Below are 15,078 nucleotides of genomic sequence, written 5' to 3'. Positions count from 1 at the left end.
TTATCTATGCCTGCCATGCATGTGGGAAGGAGCTCTGGAGCTCCGTCAGCTCATGGGTGAGTTCCTTCACTGGAGAAAGAAGGCCCTGGACTGATTTCTTTCTGGGAGTAAAATCTGCCCCGTCAGTAACCAGAGGCTGATCTGGGACTCCCACAAGCTGGTTCAAGAACCTTCCCAAATCCAGTGTTTACACGACTTCACTAAACCCAAGCAAATATTACTATTCACTCTGGGTTTTCTTTAGATGGATTCATCTTTTCCTTAGGTTTATTTGAAATGTTGAAATCAACTTTTTTATGTAATATGCTATAAACAAAAGGGCAATCATAAAAATTCATGATTCAGGGGGGCTAGAGATATAGATGGCTAAGCAGCTGAGAGCACTTCCAGAGGACCCAGCTTCACTTCCAGCACCCATGTCTTATGGCTCACAGCCACCTATAACTCCATCTCCAGGGGGATCTGATGCCCTCTTCTGACTTATGAAGAAGGCACATACACACACTCAGCATGTTCTCACACAATCACACACACATACACAAACATAAAACATTTTTTAAAAGTATTTCCAACTGGGACTGGAGAGAGAACTTAGCAGTTAAGAATACTTGTTGCGCTTTTCGTCAAGATGGCGCCGAAAGCGAAGAAGGAAGCTCCTGCCCCTCCCAAAGCGGAAGCTAAAGCGAAGGCCTTGAAAGCCAAGAAGGCAGTGCTGAAAGGCGTCCACAGCCACAAAAAGAAGAAGATTCGCACATCGCCCACCTTTCGGCGGCCCAAGACCCTGCGGCTACGAAGGCAGCCTAAATACCACCGAAAGAGCACGCCCAGGAGGAACAAGCTTGACCACTATGCCATCATCAAAGACCACTGAGTCAGCCATGAAGAAGATAGAAGACAACAACACACTTGTGTTCATTGTGGACGTCAAGGCCAACAAGCACCAGATCAAACAGGCTGTGAAGAAACGCTACGACATCGATGTGGCCAAAGTCAACACCCTCATAAGGCCCGATGGAGAGAAGAAGGCGTATGTCCGGTTGGCTCCTGATTATGATGCTCTGGATGTTGCCAACAAAATTGGAATCATCTAAACTGAGTCCTGCCAGCTAATTCTAAATATACACTTTTTCAACATAAAAAAAAAGAATACTTGTTGCTCTTACAGAGGACCTGGGTTCAAGTCTCAGCACCCACAAGGCAACACATAACCATTGATAACTCCATTTCTAGGGGGTCCAACTCCCTCTTCTAACCTCTGCAAACACCAGGCCGCACACAGACACACATGAGAACAAAACACCCATGCACATAAAACAAAAGAAATCTAAGAATATACATAATTTGCAACTACGAAAAATTTACTCCTCTATGAACCAGTTAAAGTCATCTCCTATTCCATTCGATTATGCACTTCACAGTGAGGGGAAGCGAAGCTGGCATCTGTCATATCAAATGTTCTGCCATCGCCACAGACAAAGACGGTGCACTGCCATTTGACAGGCGAATCATGTATATTGCTAAGTCATTTCATGCTCAGTGGGCGTGGAGACATTCTCTCACTCCACTGAATGATAATTATCCCCACAGATAAGGAAGTTGAAGCTCAGAAAGGTAAGTGATTCACCCCGGCTCTCACCGATACTCAGCAGTGTGATATGATTCTACCAACAGGCTGCCCTCCTCTTCTGCACAGTGAAGCTCACTTGTGGGTAGGAGGGTCTTACCCCGGCCCAGGGCTCGACTGCATCACTCCCTATGCTAGCCCTCACCTACACTCTTGGTGGCAATATGAGAGTTATTCTTGTGGGGAAGGCAGTTCAAACACCCACCCTCTAAGTCACGATATACATTAAAGTCCTGGAGCTGTTTTCTCTGAGTGGGGAATAGTGGGACATCTTTTCCTTGGTGCTCACTTTCTCTGTTGCCTTACTTTTCTGTTGAGAATGCGAATTGCTTTTGTAATAAGAGAGAGATGACAAAAGTTTTTAAAGCCTTTGTCAATGTCCATCAAGGGTAAAGAGCAGGACGTCACTATGGTGGGGCTGAAATTCTCGAGAGCCTAAGTTGCCACCGAGGTGAAGGGTGCTAGGTATCTATGTCCTTGAAAGCCTTGGCCAGGGAAGAAGGCAGTGGGTCCTCCTCCTGCAGCTTCGGACTATACCCACAGCCAAAAATGGGGTGAGTTAAAAGTGTGAACAGAACACCTAGGCACTACAAGGTGCTCATGAAAGAAACTCCCAGCTCTCCTACAACAGGCTTGGAGTCACCATTCCCCCACCCCACACCCGCCTCACCATCAACCTAGAGCCCATGTCCTTGGAGCGCTGCTGAAGCCTATCTTTACCGCCATCTTTCTGATATGTCTAGCATGTTCAAATGCCCTCTCTTTGGCCTGAGACAATCCCAAATGCTAACTTCTGGCCTGCCCACTAGTTATCAATGGCACACCTCTCCCAGGGTCATTGTTTGAACAAGAGATAAGCTGCTCACACAAAGAATGGGCACCAGATGCAGGTAATATTGATAAAAACAAAATTAGGCTTCTCAAAGGTTTAGTTCCGGTTTTAATGCCACTTTGACAACAGAGGTTAGGCAAAACTAGGAAGTGGCTAATACCCTGAGTAACCCCTCTACTGTTTGAAGAGAGAATTGTAAGGCCAATCTGAGTTCAGGGGGAAAGAGCTTTGTCTAAATTGGGCTTTCTGTTGCTGTCATAACACCATCAGCAAAAGCAAATTGGGAAGGAAAGGATTTATCTCAGCGTACAGCCCTCAGGTCTCTCTCTCTCTCTCTCTCTCTCTCTCTCTCTCTCTCTCTCTCTCTCTCTCTCTCTCTCTCTCTCTCTCTCTCTCTCTCTCTCTCTCTCTGCCACTGAATAAAGTCCGGGCAAGAACTCAAAGCAGAAACTTGGGGGCCAGAACTGAAGCAGAGTTATCAGTTTACACAATAAACATTGCCATTTGTGATCAGTGTATCATTGGGAGCATTGTAGTGCTGGCATATTGTGAGAGCCTAGAACTATGGCCCATGTGTTGAGAGCTTGGTGCCTCATGCAGTGGTGTTAAGAAGTTATAGGACCTTCCAGGGGGCCATGGAGGGAGGGCCTTACATCCTCTACCCCAACTATGGCTTCCTATCTTACCATGCAAGTTCACCTCACATGCTCGAACATTGATGCCTTTTACCCACAGTGAACTAAGCCATCAGCCCCTTCACCAGGACCAGGTTCTAGTGCATGGGTTTGTACTTGCAACTTCCAAACTGTGAGATTAAAAACTCTCATTTATTTACAAATTACCCATCCTCAGGTATTCTGTTACATTAATGGAAAGCAGGTTAATACACCTAGCGTAACACCTAGCTTTGTGGTTAACATTTCTCTCATGAGATCACATACCAAGCATCATAAGGTGCATTTGTCCATTAGCTCACTCACAAAGATTCAGTTGAAATGGAGAAGTTGGGGAGTGGAGAAAAATGTACAGCACAATAAAAAGAGAAATTAACAAGTCAAGGACGAAAATAACAAGAAACAGACAAATCCTAAAATAATGGGAAAGAGGTTACGGGAAGCAGTTGCTCCTACCATTTAGTCCGATGCTGTAAGGAAGCTACTTAAGTCAAGGCAGTATTCCGCTCACCTTGTTAAGCCGGTCCAGCATTTCTTTTAGCACCAATTGACTTTCACGCTCATCTTCGTATCTGCAAATCAGACACAGGCAAGAAGAATTAGGCAGCTTCTAGGCTTTCACAGTTAAAGATCGCATTGCCAGTGTAAAGTTCTATCTCAGATAATACCATGTCCTTTTCTTCAAGAAGGTAATTTCAATTTTAGAGAAATAGATCGTTCCACATTTCCTTGTTTGCTGCTTCCCAATGATTTTCATACCCTCAATCACATAGAAAATGTGGATAACCTAAAAAGATAAGCAAAACAGAAGTCCTCCACCCTGGAGCCTCAAAGCACCTCAGCCGCCACCCACGCAAGCACCCAAGGATGAGGGAATTATATCTGAGCATAGCTGTAACCCAAGCACAGCCTCCAAACAGAGAGAGAAAGGCTGCCCCATTCAGTCTATAACAAATGACCAATTTCCCAAACTGAGGTACTTGTTCACACTTGCAACTTGTCAGTGTTTCTGTATTAAATCATTTATCCTCACAACCAAAGGAAGTGATTGCTGTTACCTTTAGGAAAAAGATGTAGAACATGGTTGAGAACCGTGCCCCAGGCTAGGGATATGGTTCAGTAGTAAAGTAGTTACTACACAATCATGAGGACCAGAGTTCCGATCCCAGCACCCGCATAACAAGCCAGGCACAGTCTTTGTACATGCCTGGAAACCCTGCACTGTAGGAGGCAGAGATAGGAGAATTGTTCGTACTTGGTGCTTGTCCGCCTAGCTGAAAAGAATTCAAGATTCAGATGCAGGGAGAGATCCTGCCTCAAAGGAATAAGTGGGAGGGTGATAGAGGAGGACACTAGATACCTTCCTCTGACATTCTAGTGCATGTACAAGATACACCCTCACACAACATATGCTTACACATAAACAACCCCCCAGCCTGCACACACATGGGTTAGAGAAGGAATAGAAGAAGAGGATGCAGAAAAGGAGAAGGAGGAAGAGGAAGCTTTGCTAGAAGCTGCCAGCACCATGCCCCTATCCTTACAGCACCACTCCTGCCTAGCAAATGGATGAATGAGCCAAAGACTCAGCACCCACTAGGAGCAGCCCTCAGCCTCTGACAAAGGTCAGATAAATTAGTAAGATAAATCTGCTAGCTTGGATAACTAATGCAAGCGGTAGCTGCCCGTCATGTTAACCTACTTGACAACACACTTGATACTGGCTGCCTTCCGCTCTTGATGCTCTTCCTAACTCCCTGGCCAATCAATGCTCCTTGGGGTCTTCTCTCAAATAAGCTACTGATTGGGTTTCTAAAGGATTCCAAACTAATAGAAGAGGGTGTAGGACTCGGAGTAAAGTATGACTCTGATGTGTTTGATGGCCACACCACCTTGGCTGAGCAAGGGAGTCCCAGTTCAAAACAGTTAACAGCTCACCTGCCACAAGGAATATGCTATTCTCTCCTACTTCATTTCTTCCTAAAGTTCTAAGAAATGATAGACAAGTATCCCAGAAATTATTATGGTCAGAGAGAGAAGGGCTCTTCCCAATGGACCACGGCCCTCATTCCATGTAATCTGCCCCCAATATTCATTCATATCTTCTTCCAGGAGTTCCAACCCTTGATGTTCAGCAAGCACCAGGCTGCTTAGAAGGAAGCTATACTTCCCAGCCCTCCCAGCCCTTCATCCAGGAATGGTTGTAGCTGAGTCTTAGCCAATAGGATGGAAGCATAGGTCTGTGTGGGCCCTTCCAGGTAATGTAGACAACAGTAAGTCAGCATCACCTCATGTGTCCTGCAGTTTAAAACATGGGTGCGGCTGTCTTGAAGTTCAAACAGAAACTTCAGAATTTCAGAGCCCCACACTAAACTACACACCTAGACTTTATCCAAGAGAGAAAAGAACATACATCTTGGATAAGCCAGTGTTATGTTCTGAGTGGTAAAATATACATGTATAAGATTCACTGCTTATTTAAATGATTTTACCTCTATTTTTAATTATGTGTATATGAGGGGGCACATAAGCATGGGTGCCCATGGGAATCACAAGAGGAGTTGGATCCTTTGGCGCTGGAGTTAGAAGCAGTGATTGGAGGAAGTGGAGAGCCTCCTGAAGAGGATGCTAGGAGCTGAATCCTGGCCTCTTCAAGAGCAGTAAATGCCTTCACTTTTTCTCTTTTTTTTCCCTTTGTTTTTTGTTTTGTTTTGTTTTTGTTTGTTCGTTCGTTTTGTTTGAGACAAGGTCTCACTATGTAGCCCCAGCTGGCCTAGAATTCTCTGTGTTTGTTGACTGGCCTCAAACTCAGAGATCTACCTGCTTCTGAGTCCCAAATATTGGGGCTAAAGGTATGAGCCACCATGCCCAGCGAAGAGTTGCCACTTTTAAGCATAAATGGCATTAAATGTATTCTCGATGTGTTGCGCAGCAATCCGCACCGTCTGCCTCCAGAACTCTTCCACCTTGAGCAACAGTGAAACATTGAGCCCATTAAATACTAACACCTCATCCGCCCCCACCCCAGGCTACGCCCATTAAATACTAATGCCCTATCTGCCCTCACCCCAGGCTTTGCCCATTAAAACTAATGCCCATCCATCCCCACCCCAGTCCTTAGCAACCAACATTCTACTCCGTCTCTTGGAATCTGCCTACTCTAAGTACCTCACATAGAATCAGGATTTTTCTTCTTGTGTCTGCCTTGTGTCCTCAAGGTTTGTTTATGTTGCGATACATGCCTGAACTCCCTGGCTTTCTCAGGCCGAATGCTGTTCTATTTCCTGCATATACCGCATTTGCTGAGACACGCCTCAGACAACGGCACCCCAGTGCTTATGCAGCTCAGCTATTATGAATTGCTGCTATGAGCAGGGTGGGCAGTGCCAGTTTTCAAGTCTGCTTGCTTGTTTTTTCCATTTTTTGTGGGTTTTTTTTTTTGTTTTATTTAGTTTTGGTTTTGTTTGTTCGTTTGTTTTGTTTTGTTTTGTTTCTCTGGTAGCCCTGACTATCCTGGAACTTACTCTGTAGACCAGGTTGGCCTCGAACTCAGAGATCTGCCTGCCTCTGCCTCCTGAGTGCTGGGACTAAAGGTGTGCACCACCACTGCCTGGCTAAGTGTTTTGGGAGGATTCTGAGAAGTAAAAATGCTGTATCACTCAGCAATACTGCATCTAGCTTTCGGAGAGAGAGTTCTCTATGGTGGCTGCACACCTTCAGCTACCTCTCGGTGAGGCCAGTGCAGCCCATCCTTGCACACACTTGTCCCCTGTTAGCCATCCTAACAAATATGAAGTAGGCCAATGTCACTTTGCAGCTTCTGTCACTCACCACAGGAACCACTTCTAATTAACACAGAGCCCACCCCAGAAAGTACAACTGTCTAGAGCCTGGACATCTTGGCCAATGGGTCAAAGTCAGGTACTGACAACCCTGTCCTATGTGTAACCTCTGTGTTCTCAGAATTAAAAAGGCCAGAAAGACAACCAAACCCAATCAAAATTGCATTCCAGTTTCAAATGGGCTGAGCAGCTTGTTGTTCTTTATGCATCTCTGAATTAGTTTTACATTTCATACCAAGATGCCATAGGTATAGTCCTTTTCCTTTGTGGGACTCTAATGGAGCCAGAACTTGCTTTTTTTTAAATGGGTTATTATCTTTGAGAATAACATTGTTAACAAAAAAATCTAATTTTCTCCTGGCTTTTTCCTGCTAGAAACATCCAAGAGGCTGTGCAGTTTAACAGCATGTTTGGTAATGAGCACAGCAACACAGTCTCGTGGGTAATTCTCATGCTATAAAGATCCATCTAGATATATTAAAGATAAGTGATTTCATTATACAAAATTAATGATACGAATTCCCAAATTCATATCAGTGAGCTCAAAATGTAAAATCATACTTTGTGTTTCATTATATAGTTGTTTATATAAATTGTTTTGTTTCTAGCAATTTGGATAATTGACTGCATAAATCATTGTAGTCTGATACTTTTCCTTGTTTTATGATTCTCACTGCTATTTTCTTTAGTCTTTGATGCACTGAAAATATGACTGTGAACTTATCCATGTTTCAGGTGGAGAGCATCTAGCATGCTGTGGGCCTCGAGGCTCCTGCTTTCCACTTCCTGCGTGATTCTCACCTGGCTTTGGCTGCTGTCAGTTCACCTTGAGAATGCAAACGCATATATGGGATGCAAGCGTGCGTGCGTGCGTGCGTGCGTGCATGCGTCGTGTGTGTGTGTGCGTGTGTGTGTGTGTGTGTGTGTGTGTTAGTTTATTTTATAATGATTTTCAAATCCCACTATCTAAGAGAAAGTATTAAAACTTCTCCATGGGGCAATGGTAGTGAATAAGTCAATGAGATATTTAAATCATCCTCAGAGTGTGCAGAACTGCTCTGTGGTGGCCATACAGCTTGGAACCGGATGAATTCAGAAGACCAGCAAAACTCAATATAGTTGTTGCCTGGGGAGGTCTCACAGAAGTCCTGCTCCTTCAAGTCTGCCAGTGACCATGTCAGAGGAGCAAGGGTGGCAGCTTAGGTTCAGTAAATTGGCTCACCAGGAAGCAAAGCTCCTATGGATGAATCTCGGATAGTCAAGGCCCCTAGAACCTTGGCCCCAGAATGTCTCTTGCTACCACTGTGTCTTTACGTGTTCACTGCTGCCAACTTTCCCTGGTATCTGTCATGGTGTGAATGGGTGTGGAGAGAACTCCCCTGCCTTTAAGGCAGTATGATTGTCTCATGGAAAATCCTGTTCTACTGGGCATTTTTACCTGTGGATTATTATGGAGGTGACTTCCTCCTAAACTGTACTGTTGAACTGAAGCAATGATTTTTTTTTTTTTTTTTGGTTTTTTCGAGACAGGGTTTCTCTGTGGCTTTGGAGCCTGTCCTGGAACTAGCTCTTGTAGACCAGGCTGGTCTCGAACTCACAGAGATCCGCCTGCCTCTGCCTCCCGAGTGCTGGGATTAAAGGCGTGCGCCACCACCGCCCAACTGAAGCAATGATTTTATACAATAATAGTGTTAGCTTATATAGAATTTTGATGCTTGAGAGCCTTTAATAAATATAGTAAGAGATTATGATAGAGATTAGTTTAGTGGGAAAATTAGCATCGGTAAAGACAGGATAAAATGTTGGCCCTGCCTCTGATAAGGCAGAGGCTGCAGAGGATAAGAAAACTGAAACAAGGAAGTGGTGCACAACTGGAACACGGGAGTTCCTCCTGAGGAGCCGTGCAGACTGCGGCTTCCGTGAATGATTAAGAAAATCAACTGAGCCGGGCGGTGGTGGCGCACGCCTTTAATCCCAGCACTCGGGAGGAAGAGGCAGGCGGATCTCTGTGAGTTCGAGGCCAGCCTGGTCTACAAGAGCTAGCTCCAGGACAGGCTCCAAAGCTACAGAAAAAAAAACAAAACACACACACACAAAAAAAAAAGCAAAAAAAAAAACAAACAAAAAACATTAAGATTAGATTAAGATGTTTTGTTAACAGCTTTAAGGTGGAAACCTTGGGAAAGAATCTAAAGTTTAGAAAGTCACACGGTTGAGTGAGTGACTCTTTAAGGTCAGGGAACAAGAACAAAGCAGCCCAATTATTATTGACTGACATGACTTTCTTACTTACTAGGATGGGTTGGTGATCAAAGATGATGAATTCCTTATACCCATTTCTGCCCTCAGCTTCCTGATATAAAAAAAAAAAACTGTTGATGAATGGGTATGCACCCTGAGAATTTAAAATAGAGCTGACTGATTCTTTTTCATATATAAAAGTTTAGATTTGTGGGTTTTTTAGAGATTCCTTATAAGATTACCTTTAGAGATAAATAATAAAATGATTGATCCTTTCTTTGTAACTGCAAAAATGCAGCCTTCCAGTAAAAGAACTCACTGAGAAAAATACCTTGCTTGTTTACACTCTGTTAATCTATAACAAGTTGCTTGGATATGAATGTATGTGGGCTCTTGGGATAATTTTTTTTCACCTGTAATACATAAAATTTTTACTCATGTGATATGGAAAACATGCTGTTTTTTACTTGTATTCATTATACTCATTCACTTGAAAAAATATATTGTAACCACATTGCAATTTTTATATTTCCTGAAAGATTCTGCTGGGAATCTTTCTACTGGGAAACTATAAGGGAAAAAAATAAAGAGATGAGAGAAGAAAAACACCAGGAAAGATGTCGAAAGAAAGTTAGAGGAAGACATTAAGAGAGACGGAAGGGAAACATCAGAGAAATAGAGTAGAACAAGCAACAATAGAATAATAAAATGAAGAACTAAGCTCTGACCCTCAGAAAAGTCCTCATGTGTCTGTTTATCTGTCCAGGAGTTTGCCTGCTCCACATCTCTTCAGTTCCTCTGACCTGCTGAGGCTTGCCATTTATCAGCACCCTAGGTGGGATCCTGACATGTTGGAGATTGTGTGTGTGTTTCCCTTTTTGTGGACCCCAGGAGTTAAGTTTTGCCCCCCTCACCAGCCCCAGATAATTTTCACTGCCTCAGATAAAAAAAAAAAAGCCAAGTTGACTGATAGTCTGCCAAATCCACTGGCTCCCCTGAGCTGATAGAGACTGGTGCTCATGGCAGCAGTACAAGTCACAGCAGATGACAGCTATCCGAGGACCCAGGGCATCCTGCCAGTCCATCAGGCTGACTTGGGTATCTGAGTTACATGACACTGTGAATGTATTTAATGCCAGCTAACAATATATGGCAAGTGATTAAGATGGTATTTTCATATTATGTGCACTGTACCACCCCTGCCAAAAGGGGGTCTTACTGGCCCACCCAAATGAAGTAAGCAGTTTAGTATGGCATTCTATAGTCTGCAAAACCCAGAAGGGGAATCTAGGGGCGTAGCTCAGTTGGTAGAAAGCTTGCCCAGAATGCACACAAAACCCTAGGTTTGATCACCAACCCCCAAATAAAATTGGGTGGGGTGAAGCACAGCTGTGTTCCCAGCTCAAGGCAGATGAAGGCAGGCAGATCAAAAATCCAAGGTCATCCTCAGTCCAAGACAAGCCTGCAGTTTTATACTTCCCTGTACTTCTTGGGTCACCAGCATCATCTGAGGGAAAGCCTACCTCTGAGTCACACTGTACAGGAATTCAATAATGGATTTTCCATGACTCTGCTTGGACAGAGTGTTAAGCCAGGACAAGGATGCCTCTGTTCAAGCCCTGCTGCCATAGGCTCTTTCAAGACTTATTTCCCCAGGAGAGATTCTCGTCTTGAAAACTGGCTTCTGTGGCTCAAAATCAGGGACAGAGAGACTGATGGGAAATGAATCAATAAATAGGCTGTGGTAGATACACTCAAGTGCAGGTGACAAAAGAACGTGTTAGAGGCAAACCTTTCGCCTACCATAAAACAAAGGCTCCAGAATCCAGCTGATGCCAGAGGGACCAGCGGAGCCCATGAAAAATGAAAGAGCTCGCTGAGTGTCCAGATAAATACTTGCAATCCCTGAACTCAGGGGCGCAGAGGCAGTAAGATCTCTATGAGTTCAAGACCAGTTTGCTCTACATAGAGTTCCAGGTCAGCCAGAGCAACATAATGAGACCCAGACTCAAAAGAGAAAACTCTTGGCCTCTTTGAAGTCTAGAAGAGAGCCTAGGCATATGTATTTTGGGTTAATTTATATAAATTCTATTATTTATCTTTCAGTTTTTGAAAAAAACCAAAACAGGTCTTACCCTGTAGACCAAACTAGTCTAGAACTCACTGTGTAGCTTAGGTTGGCCTCGAACTAATGCCAACCCTCCTGCCTCAGCTTCCCAATGGCTGGAACCATAGAGGTAAGCCACTATACCCAAGAATTTATATAACTTGTTGATGGATAATTTCCTCACAGGCTTAAAATTTAAAATATATTTGAAAGTTATTTTATATTAAAAGTAAATGTCTCCCTCCTGAAATCCATTTCCTCCAACAGAGCCTCACTGGCTGTACATGAACCCCACTTCAGGGCAGGGCCCCAGCCCTGCAGATGGACAACGTCAGACCAGTATTTTTGAAGGTTTTTAGTTTCATAACACTTTGTCTGGGATTTTCTTAAACTTTACAGATATTTTGCTTATACAGTATGGTCTCCATATGGTAGTGGGTTTTCTGTGTAAACAAATGGGTATATCTCAGCATCTTCTGTGTTACTTATGCATTTTCTTTGACATTTTCCCCATTTGTTGGCTTGTTTTGTTTGCTTCTGCTTTGTATCTCATTTTATTTTATTATTTTTAGATACCTGCTTGTTTTCTCATGAGAAAAAGAAAGAAAATGTATGGTTTTGGGTGAGAGGGAAAGTGAAGAGGATCTGGTAGGCACTGGGGGAGGGAGACCATGATCAAAATATAGAACATGAAAAAAAATCTATTTTCAATAAAAAGAGAAACAAGTCTCCTGCTCTGCTCATTCTTCCTCATCCCCTCCAAGCAATCAGTATGGGTGGGGGCTTTTTTTAACTTATGCATAAAAAAATAAAATCCACCTCTTTATTCTTCCCCAGTTTAAAAAACTTTAATGAAGATAACACATTGCTCTTTTTACCACTGCACCACTGCATAGTATTCCACTGAATAGACGAAGCTCAACTCTACATCCTGCCTCCAACTGACAGGCATCCAGCTTGGTTTCAGGCTTCCTCTAGTGGCGATGCAGCTGCAGCAGGTAGCTTTGTGGGCCCTCCATTTTATACCAGCCAGAGTGGATCCTGGAGAAAGTTCTTAGAGTGGCCAGCTGCCTCAAAAGACACACCTCTTTCTCTACGTTAGAAAGGTGATAAGTTGTTCTCTTTCTTCCTAACAGTGCTAGGTGGTATTAATACCTAGTTCCATCTGTAGTGGAGGAGGCATTCCCGAGAGCAAGCCTTCTAAACCTTATCTTAAACTATTATTGCTAAAACACTGGCTCTGACTTATGAGCTGTGAGAGTCCCAGGCCCAAGAGGCTCCAGTGATCTCCCCACTGATGCTGAGGCTGCCCCAGATGCTGCCGTTGGGCCTTGGACACACTTTGACTATCCAGACTCTGGAGACCACACATTCAAACCTAATTCCCAGATGTCACCCACGACGCCATTAAGACTATTAGGCGTTGCACATGTGGACTTGAAGTCCATGTCCGGCACAGCCAATCATGGATCTGGCCCTCTAGATCCCTTCGCAATCTGAACCTCAGTCTCTCTGCCAAATAATCCAGTAAGGACCTGGAAGTGAGGGTTACAACACAGGAGACATAGCAAAAACCTAGTACTGCACCAATGGTTACCGAAGCTCCAGTTACATACGCTAAATTATGAAACCAAGATAGGTATCCAACAACAGAAGAGTGGATGAGGAAAATGTGTAAAGGAAGATAGATGACAGACGTGTGTGTGTGTGTGTGTGTGTGTGTGTGTGTGTGTTTCAGTCATAAAGAAGAAAGTAAGGCTGTTTGCAGGATCATGGATGCAATTGCAACTGGAGATGATCATATTAAGCCAACGAAGCCAGTTAGTCTCAGAAGACGAATATGTGTTCTCATTTGTGGTTCCTAGATTTTATATAGTTAACATAAAATCATAGACACATATATACGAGAAGTAAGAAATGAAATTGTTAGGGGAGAAGGGAGATAAATGAGATGAGGGAGAGATGAGAAAAGGGAAGGGAGAAGGGTACGGGGAGGAATATGGTTAATGTACAATATATACCTGTAGGAAAATTAAATTTAAAAAATTTTATGAAGTCAGAGAAATTGGTCATGTGAGAGTGCACATTCTGAAATTCTAGAACCAACAGAAGCAATGGCTGCTGACATTAAAATCAAAACAGGGGGCGCTGCACCTCGAGTGCAAACCACCTTGCTTATTTGGGTGTTGGCTCAAAGTAAGCGCTGAAAACTCGAACTACGCCATTAAAATCTGTGCGTTTCACGGCATATTACACCTACATCACAAACCACATTGAAAGCAAATGAAACTATGTGCTGGGAACTGGAAGGTGCCATCGAATTGGAAGTTGGGTATCTTCAGGACCCATGCATCCGCACGCCCCTCTCTGCAGGACAGTCTGCACCTGTCCCCCATTACCTCCACGCCCCCCACCAACCCCCACCAACCCACCACCCTGCGCCCGGCCTCAGTTTCTCTGACAGTGCCTCTTACTTGCTCCGGAACTCGTCGAGCTCTCGCTGCGCCTCGGCCTCCTGCCTCTCCAGCCGAGCACGCTCGGCCACCAGGTCGCGGACGCGCTGCAGATTGGCCTCGATGTGGCGGGCGAGGGCGTCTTCGGGGCCCGGCTGCTCGCCCAGGCGCTGGAAGGCGTCGAGCTGTCGCCGCAGGGCGGCATGGCGCTGCTGGAGCGCCCGGGCCCGCTGGACCTGGGCGACCACGCGCTCGCCCAGAGCCTGCAGTGCCGCCAGGCCGGTTGCAGTTCCCCGGGGCTGAACGGCAGGGCCCGCGGGCTGGGCGTGCTCGTAGCGCTCCTGGTGGGCCTGGAAAACGAAGCTGCGACGGTACATGGCTCCCGGGAGGCCGCAGCCCCCTCTGCGCCCGCTAAATAAGCACCGAGCCTGCAGCGCTGGGACGTTCCAGAGCCCGTCAGCAGATGTGCCCTCAGGGCGGGCGGCCAACAATGGGTAGCCTCAGCCCGCTTTGTGCGCCGGATTAGCTGCCCATACAGCGCCCGGGTGGAAGGGGCATTAGGCGAGGACCGCTTTGTTCCACCATTGTGGAGGCCTGTTGCTGCGTGACTGGATGGATGGTCAGGGCACAAGAGGTGCATGATGCTCTTTTGACTGGTTCCCCTGGGCACTGTGTAGGTGACCCAAGGCCAGCTTGCTAAACTCTAATGAGTCCTGCAGCAGAGTGCCTGGCACTTTCTCCTGTCCCTTCCTGCTTTCATTATGGAACCTAATTAATACCTGTTTGGTTTGCTGTTGTTGTTTTCGGGTTATTTAAGCCATTGTAATTTTAACATGTAGAGACTGTCTTGGGTAAGAGGTTTCTAACTATGCATGAAGATAATATGGTCTATCACATAAGTGTTGAGGTGTGTTTCTAGTAATTTCTTACAAGTACCTTTGTGTATGTATTTCTGACGAATCTATGACACATACAGTGACTTAGGAAACAAGACTAGTAATTCTGAACCATTATCCTTGTTCTTTCACCAAAGAGTTGATAGTAACTGCTCTGGACATAATAGAAATCCTTATAGTCTGAGGATTTAATACACTATCCAACCCTCATTTTAACTTTTATTATAGAAATAGCAGTTGTACTCGATAACAAGCTTTAAAATATATATGTTCACACAATTCAATAGCTAGGCTTTGGAAACTTCTAAAGCAAAATGTGATGCTGAAAATAATAACTATTTGACAAGACTATCCCTGAATATAAATATTTGTCACATTGAAATATTTTAAAAAGTATTATCAGAGGCCG

At 44.5% G+C, this 15,078-nt stretch overlaps 1 protein-coding gene across 1 annotated transcript in view; it reads right to left on the bottom strand.

The window, feature by feature from the left end:
* Positions 1–14,150, bottom strand: part of Bfsp1 (beaded filament structural protein 1) — a 36,750-nt gene extending 22,600 nt beyond the window's left edge. Inside the window, exons 1-2 of the mRNA XM_038331735.1 lie at positions 13,795–14,150; positions 3,642–3,702 (exon numbers count right to left, since the gene is read on the bottom strand). Of these exons, the coding sequence (XP_038187663.1) occupies positions 3,642–3,702; positions 13,795–14,150 (417 nt within the window). The remainder of the gene's footprint in view (positions 1–3,641; positions 3,703–13,794) is intronic.
* Between the last annotated feature and the right edge of the window lie 928 nt (positions 14,151–15,078).

Source organism: Arvicola amphibius, chromosome 5 (assembly GCF_903992535.2).
Source record: "Arvicola amphibius chromosome 5, mArvAmp1.2, whole genome shotgun sequence".
NCBI classification, from domain to species: Eukaryota; Metazoa; Chordata; class Mammalia; order Rodentia; family Cricetidae; genus Arvicola; species Arvicola amphibius.
The sequence above is the reverse complement of the archived record's forward strand: the minus strand, read 5'-3'. Positions and strand labels throughout refer to the sequence as shown.